Source organism: Pseudovirgaria hyperparasitica, assembly GCF_010093815.1.
Source record: "Pseudovirgaria hyperparasitica strain CBS 121739 unplaced genomic scaffold EJ05scaffold_16, whole genome shotgun sequence".
Taxonomy (NCBI): Eukaryota; Fungi; Ascomycota; class Dothideomycetes; order Acrospermales; family Acrospermaceae; genus Pseudovirgaria; species Pseudovirgaria hyperparasitica.
In genome coordinates this window covers 144,914-160,879 of record NW_022985564.1, presented here as the reverse complement: position 1 = coordinate 160,879, position 15,966 = coordinate 144,914, and the positions used below count along the sequence as shown (strand labels likewise).

Sequence of the window (15,966 nt, the reverse complement as noted above, 5' to 3'; positions counted from 1 at the left end):
TTTAACGCTTCTTTTGGCTTTCCTTCAACACCTTCTTCACGATCTTCTGCTCCTCAATTAGGAATGCTCGGGTAATGCGGTCCTTGACACAGTTGGCGCAGCGCGAGCCACCGTAGGCACGCTGGACGGTCTTCTTAGGGCGAGAGACGGTGGCGTATTCGCGGGGACGGAGGGCGGGAATCTAATATCTTGCGTCAGATGCTTGTCCTTATATCTACACTGTCCAAGAACTCATGTGCCTATGGAGTATTGAAACAGCAGGGTAACTTACACCCGGGAGCTTGATGCCACAGTCACCGCATTTAGGCGCAGTGCCGCGCTTCTTGATGTGCAGGTATCGTAGTTCACCGCCGGGGGTCTTGATGACGCGAACCTTGTTCGACTTGGTGTTGTATCTATTTCCCAGATGTCATTATACGGGTTCCCTAAGGGTTGCGTTGGTGCTGAGGTCGTAGGGTTCGAGACGGAAAATTGTGCGTGCGTTTAGGCTCAGGGACTTACGGGTTCCTTCGGCGCTGGAAAGGGTCAATGTTAGTGAGTTGACAGTGGCGATGTGATAAGGAGTTACTTACGTAGGTCAGTCTTGTGGAAGGCATCGTGGCGACGTTGGATGCTGTGATGTTAGTAGAGTCGTCGTCGCGAATTCGCTAATGTCGAAATTGTCGAGGTTGAATTGAGCTGTGGGCTCATCGCTAAGCAGCAAAGTCGCCCTAACCCTAAATTCCACTAGCGTGGCCACGGTACCGTAGTTGTGCCGTAACAACCCTAGGTCTTATTCAGGTCTAGCCACATTTGGATGCGGTTCTACAGAAACCGTGAACCGTGTTCGTATATAGTTGCCTCGCGATAGGTAACTAAGGTCCATCTCAGCCTAAGCGATACTGAAGGTCCTCAAAATCTCTCGAGGCGATACAACGATTGCTATTTGTTCATTCCCTTCAAGATCTGTTCGTCACCTTACGCGTATTACCTCAACGTCCACGAACGACCTCCACTCACATTACTATGTCGACCTCAAATTTCTTGGACCAGCAGTTTAATGACTCGGATGATGAAGAAGACTTCAATCCTTCGGCTCATATAGATGAAGATGATGTGCAACCTCCTGCCACCAAAGACCGACGATCTCGACCTCCAGCTGAAGATGAAGATGAACAAGGGTCGCGTCCTACGAAAAGATCGCGGAGTAGGCACCAAAGTGGCGATGAGGACAACGAAGATGAAGCTGGCGGAGACGAAGATGAGGAGGGTGAAGGCGAAGACTTAGGGAACGATGACGATGAGGATGAAGAGGAGGACGATGAAGAAGATGAAGTTCGGGTTTGTGCTGACCACACTACATATATGTCGAATCTATGGCTAACCTTCCCAGGGGCATACACGAAAACGAAGAAAGCGCGACGCAAGACTACAGTTCATAGATGTCGAAGCCGAAGTTGACGAGGAAGACGAGGAAGAAATGGAAGACGAGGAGGGAGACATGCCAGAAGAAGTGCACCCCGATGATCTCCTAGATGTGCGCGACGATAATAGAGACGATCGTCGCCATCGCGAATTGGATAGACAACGTGAGATGGAGGCGAGTATGGATGCTGAGAAACAGGCCGCAGTAAGTATTTTCACCAGACTGGCTTGTACAAATCGTTGACATCGCAACTTCAGGCACTTCGCGAACGATATGGCCGCAGTCGAGCCGCTGCAATAGACTCAGCGGTGGTACCACAAAGACTGCTGCTCCCTTCAGTAGATGATCCGAGCATCTGGGGAGTACGGTGCAAGCCGGGCAAAGAAAAGGAAGTCATATTCTCGATCACGAAAAGACAACAGGAGCAAGCACTGACGCGAGAGCCCCTCCAAATATTCTCTGCTTTCGAGCGAGGCGCAGGAACAATGGCTGGCTACATATACATTGAAGCACGCACCCAAAATGCAGTCTTCACGGCCACCGAGGGCATCGCGTTCTGCTACCCACGCACAAAGATGATCTTGATACCCGTCAATGAGATGCCGGACCTCCTTCGAGTCACTAAGTCGAAGACACTCAACCCAGGAGCCTACGTACGCATGAAGAGGCCTGCAATGTATGCAGGAGATCTTGCACAGGTCGTAGCTGTGGAAGCGAATGGTGTAGATGTCACCGTCAAGCTCATTCCCCGCTTGGATTATGGTCTTAACGAAGATGTCAACGCACCGGCTACTGACAAGAAACGCAAATTCGGAAAGCCTGCGAACATGCCTCGACCTCCACAGCGACTATTCAACGAGACCGAGGCACGGAAAGGAAGAAATGCCAAATTCCTTTCTGTGAACGGTGGGTTGGGAAGGCGAGACTACACGTACAAGGGCGATTCGTATGAGAACGGCTTCTTGATCAAAGACTATCGGATAACATACCTGGAAACAGAGAATGTCAATCCGAAGCTTGATGAAGTCAGCAAGTTTGCCGCTGGCGCGGCTGATGGAACCGAAGAACTTGATTTGACAGCTCTAGCAAATACACTGAAAAACAGCGTAACGGCAGATGCTTTCCTCCCCGGCGATCTCGTCGAGCTTAGTCAAGGAGAACAAGCAGGCGTGGTTGGACGGGCTATTTCTGTCCGTGGAGAAATTGTCACCTTGAAAGTCACCGAAGGGATGTTGGTAGACCAGACTATAGAGGCACCCATCAAGGCTCTCAGAAAGAAGTTTGCTGAGGGTGATTATGTCAAGGTCTTGGCTGGCAAATATCAGGATGAAGTTGGAATGGTTGTCAAGGTTAAGGGCGATCAAGTGACATTCCTAGCAGATTCCAACAACCAAGAGATGCCGGTATTATCGAGGGACCTTCGACTGGCAAGTGCTGCAACCAACTTACCTAGCAGCGGGGTCTACGACCTTTACGATCTTGTTCAGCTGGACGTCTCGACCGTCGCGTGCATCGTTCGCGTCGATCGTGAGTCTCTCAAGGTTCTCGACCAGAATGGCTCTGTCCGAACGATGCTTCCGTCTCAGATCTCAAGTAAGATCGAGAAGCGTGCTAGAGCAGTAGCTACTGATCGTGATGGGTCCGAACTTCGACCCGATGATACTGTCAAAGAATCAGGTATGGAGTCCAAGCAAGGTCGCATCATGCACATCCACAGGAACTTTCTATTCTGTCAGAACAGACAACAGACCGAGAATGCCGGTATTTTCGTGACGCGTAGCACTAATGTCACGACTGTGGCTGCAAAGGGGGGACGCGTTCAGAACGCTGGTCCTGATCTCACCAAGATGAATCCAGCATTGCAACCCCGCAATGGTGCACCGAATGCTGGTGGTGCCATGGCACCTCCCAAAACCTTCGGTAGAGACAAGCTCATTGGGAAGACAGTGCACGTTAAAAAAGGGCCACACAAAGGATTACTGGGCATTGTCAAAGATACGACTGACTTGGAAGCAAGAGTGGAGCTACACACGAAGAGCAAGACGATCACCATGAAAAAAGACATTCTTGCAATCAAAGATCCAATCACCGGTCAATCAGTCGACTTCAACCGCTTTGGGAATACTCGTCCCAAGATCGGCGGTGGTACACCAGGACGCTTTGGACCCAACGCTGCTGGACCGACGCCATCATGGGGAGGCTCGCGCATGGGCGGAGCAACGCCTGCATGGAAGTCCGGTGGTGCTAAGACTCCAGCATGGAGTTCTGCAAAGACGCCCGCATGGCAAGGCGGAAATGACGGAGGCCGGACCGCGTATGGCGGAAACGATGGCAGTCGCACCGCATACGGAGGAAATGATGGTAGCCGTACTGCGTATGGTGGTAATGATGGCAGTAGAACTGCCTATGGAAACGTAAGTGCTCAACGATCCCAACCGTGGTTTTCCGCTAAAATTCAACAGTCAACGTGGTCTGCCTCTGCCAAGACCCCTAACCCTTATGCCACTGACGCTTCATCATCAACATGGGGCTCATCTGCGTCTCGCAATGCGGCCTCGCCGCCGTCCAACACCTACCAGAGCGCCCCAACGCCCGCGGCATATGATGCGCCAACACCAGGCTTTGCTGCACCGACGCCTGGAGACCATGCCACGCCTCGCTACGGTGCTGGCTCTTATGGCAACTACGCCACACCGGCGGGAGCACCAACGCCTGGGGCGTATGCTGCTCCCACGCCTGGTGGCTATGCAGAGACTCCAGGTGGATTTGCTGAGACGCCGGGACAATGGAGCGCACCAACACCAGCGGCAACTGGAGATGATGACCCGAGATACGAATAAGAAGTTGTGTATAAGTTTGGTGCTGTTGTACCTGGATGTCCTTGGTCTGATGGGTAACCTTCTGGGCGTTTCATGGCCTTGGGTTTGGGACGTTGCATTGCATGTATTATCTACACCTCATAATAGATAAAAAATCCAGGTTCACGCGATCAGAGGCGCAATACCAGATCTGTTCTATTATTAAGCACTTTTTGCATCGCCTAGTGGTATCAAACCGTATTGAACTTCCATTCCTCCATACCCACGCCGCATACTAGTACTCTCAGCAATACGCCTTCTTGTTGAAGTTCTCCTGAATCTGGATACACACAGAGACTACTCGCATCCGCCACAGCGCTGGGCACATCTTCAACCAGACATGCATCCAATCTGTCGGTCCCCTTCTTATCTAGATCTACCTTGATGCTCCACATTTTCAACCTCTGGTCATTCGAGACCGTCACAGCGAAGACGCCGGATTGGGAGTCCAGCAATGCACAATCGTTGATCGCAGCAGCATGAGCACGGGGAATAAGGAGTGTTGAGAAAGACGGTATCTCGGTAGTTGCGCTCCAAGAGCACAGGGTCAAGCCTAATGCATTATCATCGCCTGTAGTGACGATGAGCGATGTGCCATCGGTCAAAGCTATGTGCGCGAGCGATTTGATGGTCGATTGGTGAATGCGATGATGAGTAGAATAGACTAGAGCGGGTGGGGCGTCGCTCGGAACGGTATTGCACAGCGTCCAGTATGCAATGTGTCCGTTCGTGCTGGCTGTGACAAAGGTGGTTGGGGACAGAAATGCGATTTTGGTCAGGCATGCCGTGGTGTATGTGCCAGTGCTCTGAAGAGCGAATTTCTTGGACGCTGTAGTTGAGGTGTAGTCGTAGATCTAGAATTCAGATGAGTAAGACGGGTCGTAAGGGGCTGGAGGATTGGCTGGCTTGGGTACTTACTCGGATCGTGGAATCAGAGAACGTCATAGCGATTGTGAACTTGTACGACTCAGCATCCTCGTCACTGTGTCCCTCTAGGATATCGAAGTCCGTGATGCGTAAGTCCGATACATCGCTGATGGTAGGGCATACAGCCTCACAGACGACACCGATGCGTAGAACGTCCACATTGTGGAAGCGCCATACGAAGAACTCTTCACATCCGCCACTACTGAATAGAAAGGAGCCGTCTTTGGACCACTTCAGATTCTGGATGCCAGTAACATGCTTCCGGACCGTGCGAATGCATTTGAAGCCCACCAAGTGTTTTGCTTCGCCTCCCTGCGTCGGTATGAATAGCTTAATGTCGGTGTCTTCTGCACCGGTTGCAATGAGTTTACTAGATCCGTGACTGAAGACATCACAAGCCTTGATTTCTCGTCCATGTCCTCCATGCTGCAATTCTTTGTATGAAGCTCGAGGTTTTGCACATATGCGAAGTTTTGAGGCTTTCGTCCAGATCAATGTTCCACCAGAGTTGGAAGTGTCTATATTTCTCGGCGAATTATAAGCCCATAAGCGATGAGCACCACCACATTCGATAGTGATCAGTTCTTGTTCATCATTCAGAGACTGAGCGGTGAACTTCTTCCCATGAAAGCCATATGCAATCACGTCGCCGGTCGTTTTGTCTAGGCTCAACCCCTCGATGTTTGGTCCAAATGGTAGATTTGACCTATGTACAGTGACGAAAGTCCTGCGGAAGAAATCAATTCGGTGTACACAACATGTACCATCGCGTCCGACTGAAAAGAGGAGATTCCCTTCAGACTCTGAAGCCCATTCCAATGCTGTCACCGATTCATTCCTATGAACATGCCGCATCGTCAGTGTCGCGTGACTTGACTCAAGGTTCAGATCCCATAGCGAAATTGCGCCTTCCCGGCTTCCAAGTATGAATCTTCCATCATTTGAATCCTCTGGGGATTCGTGTACGTACGCGGTCACAGTGAAGCCCTGCTCCAAAGTGATACGATCTGCCTTGGTAACAACTGGGCTCGCATTCGTGCTCGGCACGTCGACAACCAGACGGCGCGCGAATGTGGTGCCAACTGTGGTTATGAGCAGACTAATCTCCCGTGGTGCGGTCTCGACATCAAACGCATTGTCTCGCGCGAATATCGCGGCGACTTTGCCATCTACTCTGACCAACGGTGTCAACAAGGCAGTCTGATTCTGGAAGCAGTAAATCTGTCCACTGCCAGAGGCAATAAAAGCCATCTGTGCCGTGATAGACGAGGTACATAGCGCGAACTTCTCAAGGTCATGTAGTTGCTGAAGTAGACTCCATCTCAGAGACTTACCAGGCTCAATGCTTGCCTTGAGAATATGTCCCTTGCTTGTCGTAGCCAAGACCTCGTTCTCACTGATGAATGAGTACGCCCGGAAGAACGATGCAGGATTATGTTGCTCGGGAGATCTTTGGCGACTCTCGGAACATGAGTTTGCTGCAATTAATGCTTGCGGCACAGTCCACTCTTCGTCGAGAATGGCAGAAGGCTTTACCGACTCGGTAAGCACTTCTTCGACCTCAGATAGCGACTCAGTAGCTTGAAAGGATCTGCTAACAACAGCAGCATCAGCACCCCCGCTAATAACTATGACATTGTTGCTGTCCCTCGAACCAGATATCATTTTAGTCTCCAGGACAGAGATAGACCAGATGTTCTTGCCGCTATGAAGCCTAGAAGTACTAAGATGCTCAAGTACGGCAGCGTATTTGCCTTCTATACTCTTGGCTTCCAGCTGCCATAATTGGCAACTCGCATCTTCCCCTGCCGATATAAGCCGGATCCTACTTTGCGAGTTGGAACTACGGTGGTCGAGGAATCGCACGAGCCAAATTCGCGAAAGATGACCAAAAGCCGTCGCTATGCATCGATTCCGGTCATCAGGAACGGCATTTATGTCCTCAATGTTAGCCCCAAATCCAGTCTCTCTATCGCGCAACGCGTCGAGAGTTCTTGAAGGGTCGTTGGATATTGCCTTGTCCCCAATGCCCGACAAATTCCAGATGCGAATGGTACGGTCATCGCTACAACTCGCCAATAATCTCTGAGGGGATATCTTGGGGTTAAGGCTCAGTTCATGTGATATTTGAACGCCAAATATTGAGCCTTCATGCCCTGTGAACACATGGCATAGCCTGACGGTAACATCTTCGCTACTGATAGACTCCACTGACCATACAATGATCTCGCCAAAAGCTGTGCCCGACGCAACAAGAAAACAGTCGTCACCAGTCCGTAAGATGTGTGCTGCATACAGTATGCAACGCGATCCTGTTGTGATTTGTCGCAAGGGTGTTACCTGATGCTGGCTTGCAGGATTGAAGTTAACGTCCAAGGTGAGCAGAGCATTGTGAGCTGTTAGTAACACAACTTGAGTGGTCCCTTCCGAATGCTCCTTTCCACAAGCTAGAGTAAGGTCTAGTATCCAGTCCGGAGCGGTAGCAGAGGCGACGATCGATATGCTGAGTTCGTCAGGCGCGGTTGCGTTGACTTCATGCTTGAGATGCAACACTCGTATTTCTCGACCTCCCCATACGACTAACACTGCATCTGTCACGTTGATAGTCCTCGTAGCAATGCCATGTATTGCCTGAGCTTCAAAGATCGGATGTACGAGTAAAGGTGACGTATGATGTTCATACTTCCACACGCGCAAATATGGCCCTTCGCCGGCTAGAACTAGATTCCAGCTGGTCGCAAGTGCAGTCACTGGCGCTCGTAAGCTGGCCGGCTAATAAAGTGTTAGAGAATTACACCTCGAAATAATGATTGCGCACCTTGAGACGTGAGGACATCGATACGTGAAAGAAATCCGCCCTTCCTATTTGCGCCTAGTCATAACTAGGTATCTACGGGCTACTAGTAGTGTCAACTAGCTGACATAAGCATTGTTGAGCAAATAAGGTAGATGGCGCGTCGTTGTAATCATGTTCAGTTGGCACAGTGCTGTTACTTTTATTGTTTCGTAGTATACTATAGCATCACATCCGGCTTGATCGTATACAAGTTAATACTTGTATGGCGACTTACTGCGTCACATATTTGTGGCGTGCGTGAAATTGCCCTCAGTATGAGAGCTATCCATCGACGCGACAACGACTTAGATGTTAACTACCGTCCTCTAAGTATGCAAGAAGGCGTAAAATCATCAGCGCACAACTAATCGCAACATAAGGATCAGAGCCTGGTGGTGAATAGGTAATGTGTGCTCTGATAGATTGCAGCAACTGTACAGCAATGTACTGAGTGGAAGCCGACCCCACAGGCTCAATGATATACTTTGAGCACGTTTGAGGTGTTATCCAAGCCGACATGTATCCAATAACTTAGCAAGCTTACGTTCTTCTTAGCCACGAAGAGAAAGGCATATCACAGCATCTTCGTGCTCTATGAATACGTGAGCCAACGGACTTCAATAGATCTCAATCACAAAGGATCATCTATCGTCTGCAACAGCGATTGAGGGACAGCTCTGCTGCAGACGCCCCTATATCTACATGAATTATGGAAGCAAACACAATGATGACGACCATGTCGTCCACATTCTCAACATCCACTCGCGTCACCTTGTTCTTCCCCGGATGGACTACCAACTCGCCAGCTGCATATGTCGGATCTCTGATCTTCTTGATATTCATCGCGATGGCCAACCGTTATCTCGGGGCACTGAAGACCCAGCTCGAGAGATCGTGGGTAGCAGTTCGATCGCCGGACATTAAGAAGCATCACAGGTCGCGAAGCCGACGGGAAGCAAACTATTCCTCCGAGGCCAATGAATCCGAAGCCGAACCACTATCCCCATACCTTGCTACGCATATGCACTCCGATAACGATGATGCTGGCCAAAAGTCAGATGCGAATGATATCGTCGTCGAGCGGGCAGCTTCGCGAAGCGCATATCTACCATCGGGGTGGGTGTCGAATGGTGCATGGTCCCTGAGTAGAGATGGGACACGCGCGCTGTTGGAATTCCTCCGAGCTTTTATTGGCTACATCCTGTATGTCGTCATAGGCCTTCCTTGCGTTGTTTCAATATTCAATGCTGACCGATCTACAGCATGCTCGCAGTGATGACCTTTAACGTAGGCTTCCTGTTTGCCGTCCTTGGTGGTGTGCTATTTGGGGAGCTCATTCTTGGCCGTTATACGACTGGGGTCAGTTCAGGCTGGCAAGAAGGAGCGTGTCATGAATAGCTACCTATAGGCACAATGAAATAGTTGACGACACATACATCTTGGGACTACGTCTAAAGGACAGACCCTCGTAGCATACTAGATGGTGCGACTATCTTGAGCCGGTCCCAGGCCCATGTCATCCATGTATCAGCAAGAATCCCATCCTCGATGCCTACGATCCTTAGCATCAAGCCTACATCAGAAAACCACTGTAACCCCAGCTCTACGTCATACCCATACCCAATTCCCCGACAACCGGACTCACACGCCTCAAAAATCATTTTTCTATCGGCGATGAATTGACGTCACAGCCTTATGCATGACTTAGATCTCCTATTGTATGCCGCATAGGAGATCGGTCCAACCCCCGCTCCTCGCGCATGTACACGATAGCCTTATGACCCGAAAGATTGAGCCTCGCGATGCAGGTGGCAGATGCAGCAAAACTTTCTATGGGCGCGCTGCGCGATGGAGTCATTGTGGGGCTTGGGCTGAACGCGTCTCCACTGCAACGGAAAACGCGTATGCTGGTTTCGTACGCTTGGGACTGCTGTTTGCGGCAATCTACTAATCACTGAGCAGTGTTTTCTGGCGGAAACGATATTACATCTCGGACGTAGAAAGATCACGTTTGCGGTTGCTCGTAACGCGAGGTGTTTTGAAATGGTGACAAGGCACGTTGCACAGGTTTCAAAGATGAAGATCACCATAGTACGGTTGTTCGAAATGGTTTTTGTTTGCATTCGCATGCGACGTTTGTTCTATTCTATTATTGTGGTGATACATTCGTAATCTCTCGTAAATTCAGATCGGTAGCCCGATCGCTGTGGTGATGCCCGACGTCATCAACAGTTCTCATTTCCCAAACGCCTCGCTTTCCAAAGTCTATATTCAAATTTTACAGTAGTACAATAAAAGTAAAAAAATGCTTTTGCAAGTCCGAGCTTTCCGCTAATTCTGTGCACCCCGAGAACACCTAATCTGAGAGAAAAATAAAATATTGTGACATGTTTGATGAAGACAAGGAAGACCCTTGAGGTGGAAAGAGCCCCCGTATATAGCTAGTACAGAGTGGGAACAAATGAAATTGATCGTGGAGGCGTATATGGAAGGCATAGAGTAGATAGCGCTAAAACACTGTGTGAAGATGCGACGTCCATGAATCTGGACGTAGAAGGAGTCGAAGAGGCGAGATTGTCGAAGTGAAGGAGATAAAGGCGAAATGGTCTAATATTCCTTTTGCTCGCGAGGTGTTGAAGGTGCTGACATGTCTGCATCGAGCCAGTCTTGAAGCCTATTCAGGTTAGCGTGTTGTTAAGCAATGTGCAATTCATATGGACTTACTCGGCGAGATCATCGTCTGAATATTCATCGTCCGAATATTCATCGTAAGATTCTTCTTTATGTGTGTTGAGAAGGATTATGTCATCTTCCATCTCAGCTTTCAATGCTTGTCCGATCACTTGTTCGTAGATATCGTCCTGGATGTCGGTACCGTAGGCGAGAGCGTAGTAATGCATTGTGAGGATGTGGCTGGAGGCGAATGCGATATGGCAGATAGTTGAGGAGTAATGTTATGTATGACGGACTGGATCTGAAGCGGGAGGTTGACAGTAGTTGAATGTTCTGGTTGGTCTTGGAGAGAGGAGTCTTGGTTTCGAGTTGTATATACAGACACCAAGAAGAGGCAGAGGGAACTTAATATAACAGCCAGCGTATGCAGCTTCCTGGGCCATGCATCAGCCTCAATAAAAGCAAGGCGTTTAACAAACAGCGGCCAGACCTATGACGAGGGCAACACGCGGCGTGTACCTGCGTGTGCATCTGCGAGCTGTGTGGATCCAAGACCTTAGCATGGAATGTGTGTCAACGGGTGATGTGCAGGCTAGTCACTCACTGTGGGCCCGCCGTAAAAGCCCTTAATCACTCTATCGTCTGCATGTGTGAGTTGGCGCCTCGCGCAACGTAAGCTCGATATAATTATCTGCCTACGCCTGTCAGTTTTGCCGTTTCAAACAGGCCGGCCCAGCCTGCCCCAGCCCGACTGGCTGCAGACGCCGCATGCGGACGTCAAAGTGCCCTGGCCTGGCCCCGAGCTGCATCCACCAGGGGGGGTGTGCGTTTCATGTTTGGGCCAGCGTGTCGGAGCCCCAGGGCCATGGATGGGCTTTTTGTTCTTGGGGCGTTTGCTGAATTGCAAATGCGAGGCTTGCTGTAGCCTGTAGTGGGCATTTGGGGGATTCTCCTCACGTGAGCCTGGCCAGAAATGGCCACGTCGCTAACACTCGGACGTTTCTATGCTGCCTTGTCCTTGTATGATTGCAATCAATCGTCTGTGCCATCGTCTGTGCCATCGTCTGTGCCATCCTCTACTTCCATTTGATTCGGACGAACATTGGACACCAAACTGTCAGCTCTGGCTGGGAGAAGAAGAAGCAACATACACCAGTCGGCGATTGATCGCCGGCCAGCCTTGCGACGACGACTCAGCCTCGTGACCAAAATACCAACGACTCCGCGTTTCTCGACCCCAACACGAATTCACACTGCAAATCCTGTTTGTGCCTCGTTTCGGGACGCCATGCCATGGTGATTCATATTCAGCTCTCTTCCGAAGTCTCGAGACTTGTCCCTCGAAATACGCGCTTGTTGGCCTAATCCTTCAGGATTATCTCTTACGGTAGACGTTACAATTCCTCTCATGATGTTAGTGGTGATCCATCATGAAATGATATTCGTAGACATCGTATAAGCAGTCTAGATTCATCGTAGAGCCTCTCGTAGCTTGTCGGCGCTGCTCGAAGCCCAGAATCATCGCCAGACAGGTCGCGATGATATTATCTCCGGCGGACTGCGGGATGTCCGAATAGCCTCATCGACGACTCTCAGAGTGCTGGCCAAGCTGCAGTAGCGTCTCTCCGCGCCTGTACCTTGCACCACATCTACGCGAAGCCGAAAAAGCTCGCTCAAAGGGATTCAACGCTCTAGATCGGGCAGGAAAATTTCCGTACTTGGACGCGCAGGAACTCTTCTCATTCGTCGGAACTGCTGACACCCGTTCAGAACTCTGTCACGATTCGGATTCTGCCCAAATAATTTCCTATGATCTGGCTTCCAAGCCGTCGCGGGCCGCGGCCGTTCGAACCTTTCCCACCCACTTCAACTACTTGACGATAGACAAAACACAAAAGACCATTTAGAACGTGCAGCAGGGGTGGCGTTTGCATGTTGAAGATCAAGAAGTTTTCGTCCGTCAGATCCGAACCAAATGCGTACATAGCCGCGAACTTGTGCTCATAATGTCTTCCCGATCCTGAGAGCATGTGGAGCACCATCCGGATCTATACTCACGCCACAGCTGGAAACGATAACGATATTGATGACCTGGAATACTTGTTACTTACAGGCAGGGTCTGTTAAAAGCTTCGCCGATCATGGTTCGCCACGTCCATACATTATATCAGGAGAAGTGAGCGGCAAGGAGTAAGTAAGTATTGTTCATACATGTTCTTTTGTTAGAATATATCCAAGCTTTTGTTTGCTGTAGCATAGCGTGCATGAATAGCGATCTCATATGTTTCTTTCCATTACTCTCACGTAACTCCTCTTTATTGCTGTTACTACTGTTATCTTCTGGCATTGTTCCAAATCGCAAAAGCAGGACGCCCCTTCGTGTTATTCGTATCCGATGTGGATCCTTCGAAGCTGTTCGGAAAGGTTTCTTCCGATCTCTTAACACGACGCCACAGTCTCCTGGAGTGCTGGAACGCCTCAAGATAAGTTTCTCAATTCTCGCGATCACCATGGAGTTAGACGGATGTGTTTGTACATTGTGCATCTCTCGTACGGCATGTTCCGCAACAAACAGCGATATGGTGGTTGGCAACCTGGAAAAGGCCTGTAAGTACTCTGAAATATGCTTATATCTACTAGGCATGGAGTATGGATATCTATCAAAAACACTCTATCCACTCAGAATGCCGAGTTAATCAAATTCATGTTCGACTGAACACCGACTTCTAGTTTTTTTGGTGTAGTCCGATGCATAGCCACGAAAAAAATTGCCGTCCGGGACGTACGCCTGCCTGAAAAGTCCGATATGCCTCATGCTGTTGGGAACGTCTAGGACGGGAAACACTGATGGGTCTGACAGGAATCGGAGTGGCCTGTGTTGCGCAGACCCACATTCGAATCTATCTCTTCCTAGACCTGTTGGTCCTGGTTGCGCTAGACATGACATACCGAAGTGCACCATATGAATATGGTGGCTAAGAACACTAAGTCGTTAGCTCTAACGTACGCTTCAGGAATCGTCATCATATATCGAATCTTCTTGGTCCATGCTCTATTTGGATGATCTCAGACTCAAGTTTACTCAACTTTCCACATATATGCTACCTATCTGATGCGTAGCGACTGACAAGATCTGAGAGGGGTACTGAAGGACATAACGTCAATACTATGTTTGAAGGTGCCTCCATCTCATCAGGTTAGATACGACATTATTACTCATCAAATACTATGAGAAGGCTCTACAAAGTCGTATATTGATATGAGTCAAGAGGAGCGCTGACGATTCTGTCTCTTGCCTGGATAGTGAGCAATGCTGCAACCATAGCAGGATTTGTCACATCCAACTTTGTGCAGTCAGTAGGTAAACGTCAATCTGCAGGTGGGAGGTGAAGAATCATTGGCTTTTCCGGTACAACGTAGGGACGGAGTGGCGGTCGACGAAGCAACTTGTAAGTCTCAAGTACAAATTTCCGTCAATTTCAGGGTGGAGACACGTATTTTCACACCATATCTTCGTCGCTCTCTGTTCCACGCATTTTCGAGAACATCAACCGAATCTGAAATGAAGAAACATTATTGTAGTACACTATTAAGGTACCCAGCCATACATATGAACATACTTTGAAAACCAAAGCCATAAGACATCGCTCTAAGGACGAAGCGCGGGACCAAGTCAGAGAACGAAATTTGTAGATACGGCTTGAACCCTCCAGATAATATCACTGCGTCTTAGTGCCATAACATATGGGCTCCTGGTGAACTATACCACAGAACCACCAGATCACCCCTGTGAAAACTGTCGTAAGGTAAATCATAATCGAAAAGCTGAAAGGAACTGCCAGTTATAAAGGAGACCATACCACCAAAGATCATGGCTCTAGAGAACCCGGTATCTTAGTGCAGTTTGATGGGGTCGCAGTCTACATATGAGAAGGAGGTGCCCCAACGTGAGCGATTGTTGGTTCGATTTGAGGCCGCCATATGTTGCCAAATTCCAGGCCTCAATGCCCCTTTAGCACTAATCTAACTCGTGAGTCTTTGTCACGAAATCACAATCTGCGCTGTGAGAAATTTTGCTTACATAGGCTTCGATCTTGACAATTCCTTCCATAATGCATCACAGTCTACGCAGCATGAGACAGTACTTGGGTATGTCTCTTTTTAGTCAGAGAGTCCAGCATTGCTGAACTTGATGCAGTGCTTGAATTCGATTTGAATGTATGTAGAAGTTTGGGGATCTTCAAAATGCAACATTTATGGTCATTATTCTGGGTGTATGCATCGTTACAGCAGAGTGTTGTGATTTGGCATTGTAAACAAATTAGAACACCCACAGTTCCGTAATTGACTTCTCTCTTCATGCTATCTCTCTACGCGTCCATATACACGTCCTCTAGTCATCTCCTTCGCCACCATCTTCCGAGATTTTCCATTCTTTTGCCCTCACACCTGAACGTACTCTAAATTGTGTGTATCCTCACACCCAAGCATTCAATCTTGAAACCCACTCCTCAATGCCGCCTCCTCGACCCAAAACTGCACGATCTTGTGTATACAAATATCTACTTTATGGCCTGATCCTTCCGCACATACTCTCCTTCATATCAACAGCGCTCCTTGTCTGGGGCCCTCTATCATCCCCCGGTGCGTCACACGTGCTTATATTCCGCGGTATATACACAATCGCTACCCATGTGTACTCCATTACCTTGGTCCTATATGCGTACAAATCCGAACACGGAAGTGGTGCCGGTACCAAGGAGATCTGTCCGTGGTGCCAGAAACAGAAAAGGTGGACGATCCACGACCTGAAAGAAGAAGATGAGGATCGTAAGGATGATGATGACGGGGACTTTGTTGGTTGTAGCGATTCAATGGACGAGATGCAGGAGAGATATGATGCGCTTGAGGCAAGATATGAGAGGTGTCGTCAGATGCTGGTCGATGCACAGAAGTTGAATGATAGATACAGGATGGCTGGATTCAGGCCAGGCGTGATTGGGTAACTGTATTAGAGGTTTTGAAAGGGTACAAGCTGGTTTACCTTCGACGTGGGCTCTGGGGATTGGTGAAGGGGTATGGATGTGTTCGTTGTGTGGTATCGAGGGGATCGGTGCATGTATTTCATGATTCATGTGCTACTGAGAGGGGGAGCACCGAACGGTGTGCTCTTGGTGGAATTGTTTGAGAGATATTTAGAGCTCTACGATACATTTTCATTGAGAAAGATTCCTGCCTAAGCTGTGTAGAATCATGAAAACCATGGA

General features: G+C 49.2%; 5 protein-coding genes across 5 annotated transcripts; 3 read left to right on the top strand and 2 right to left on the bottom strand.

Moving 5' to 3' along the window:
• Position 1: 1 nt before the first annotated feature.
• On the bottom strand, positions 2–658 carry EJ05DRAFT_513890 (60S ribosomal protein L34; the record flags this gene model as incomplete). The annotated part of the gene is made up of 4 exons (XM_033748475.1): positions 573–658; positions 502–515; positions 272–395; positions 2–181 (listed from the first exon to the last, which is right to left on the bottom strand). The coding sequence occupies exons 1-4, from the start codon at positions 594–596 to the stop codon at positions 2–4; spliced, it is 342 nt and encodes a 113-aa protein (XP_033596856.1). The 5' UTR covers positions 597–658.
• A 347-nt stretch (positions 659–1,005) lies between these two features.
• Positions 1,006–4,245, top strand: EJ05DRAFT_503940 (transcription elongation factor Spt5; the record flags this gene model as incomplete). The annotated part of the gene is made up of 4 exons (XM_033747493.1): positions 1,006–1,320; positions 1,373–1,609; positions 1,663–3,819; positions 3,868–4,245. The coding sequence occupies 4 exons, from the start codon at positions 1,006–1,008 to the stop codon at positions 4,243–4,245; spliced, it is 3,087 nt and encodes a 1,028-aa protein (XP_033596855.1).
• Positions 4,246–4,349: 104 nt separating this feature from the next.
• On the bottom strand, positions 4,350–8,071 carry EJ05DRAFT_140117 (WD40 repeat-like protein). The gene is made up of 3 exons (XM_033739227.1): positions 8,009–8,071; positions 5,182–7,962; positions 4,350–5,117 (listed from the first exon to the last, which is right to left on the bottom strand). The coding sequence occupies exons 1-3, from the start codon at positions 8,024–8,026 to the stop codon at positions 4,455–4,457; spliced, it is 3,462 nt and encodes a 1,153-aa protein (XP_033596854.1). The 5' UTR covers positions 8,027–8,071; the 3' UTR covers positions 4,350–4,454.
• A 691-nt stretch (positions 8,072–8,762) lies between these two features.
• Positions 8,763–9,424, top strand: EJ05DRAFT_503938 (uncharacterized protein; the record flags this gene model as incomplete). Its single annotated transcript, XM_033747492.1, has 2 exons — positions 8,763–9,229; positions 9,289–9,424. The coding sequence occupies 2 exons, from the start codon at positions 8,763–8,765 to the stop codon at positions 9,422–9,424; spliced, it is 603 nt and encodes a 200-aa protein (XP_033596853.1).
• Positions 9,425–14,811: 5,387 nt separating this feature from the next.
• EJ05DRAFT_489122 (uncharacterized protein) lies at positions 14,812–15,705 on the top strand (the record flags this gene model as incomplete). Its single annotated transcript, XM_033745765.1, has 3 exons — positions 14,812–14,848; positions 14,898–14,917; positions 15,097–15,705. 3 exons carry the CDS (start codon positions 14,812–14,814, stop codon positions 15,703–15,705), a joined length of 666 nt encoding a protein of 221 aa, XP_033596852.1.
• Between the last annotated feature and the right edge of the window lie 261 nt (positions 15,706–15,966).

Bases quoted from the DNA above. Each gene is read 5' to 3' on its own strand.
- EJ05DRAFT_140117 (XM_033739227.1), bottom strand. The intron at 5,118-5,181 runs GTAAGTACCCAA...TCTGAATTCTAG, and splicing joins TCTCTGATTCCACGATCCGA to ATCTACGACTACACCTCAAC.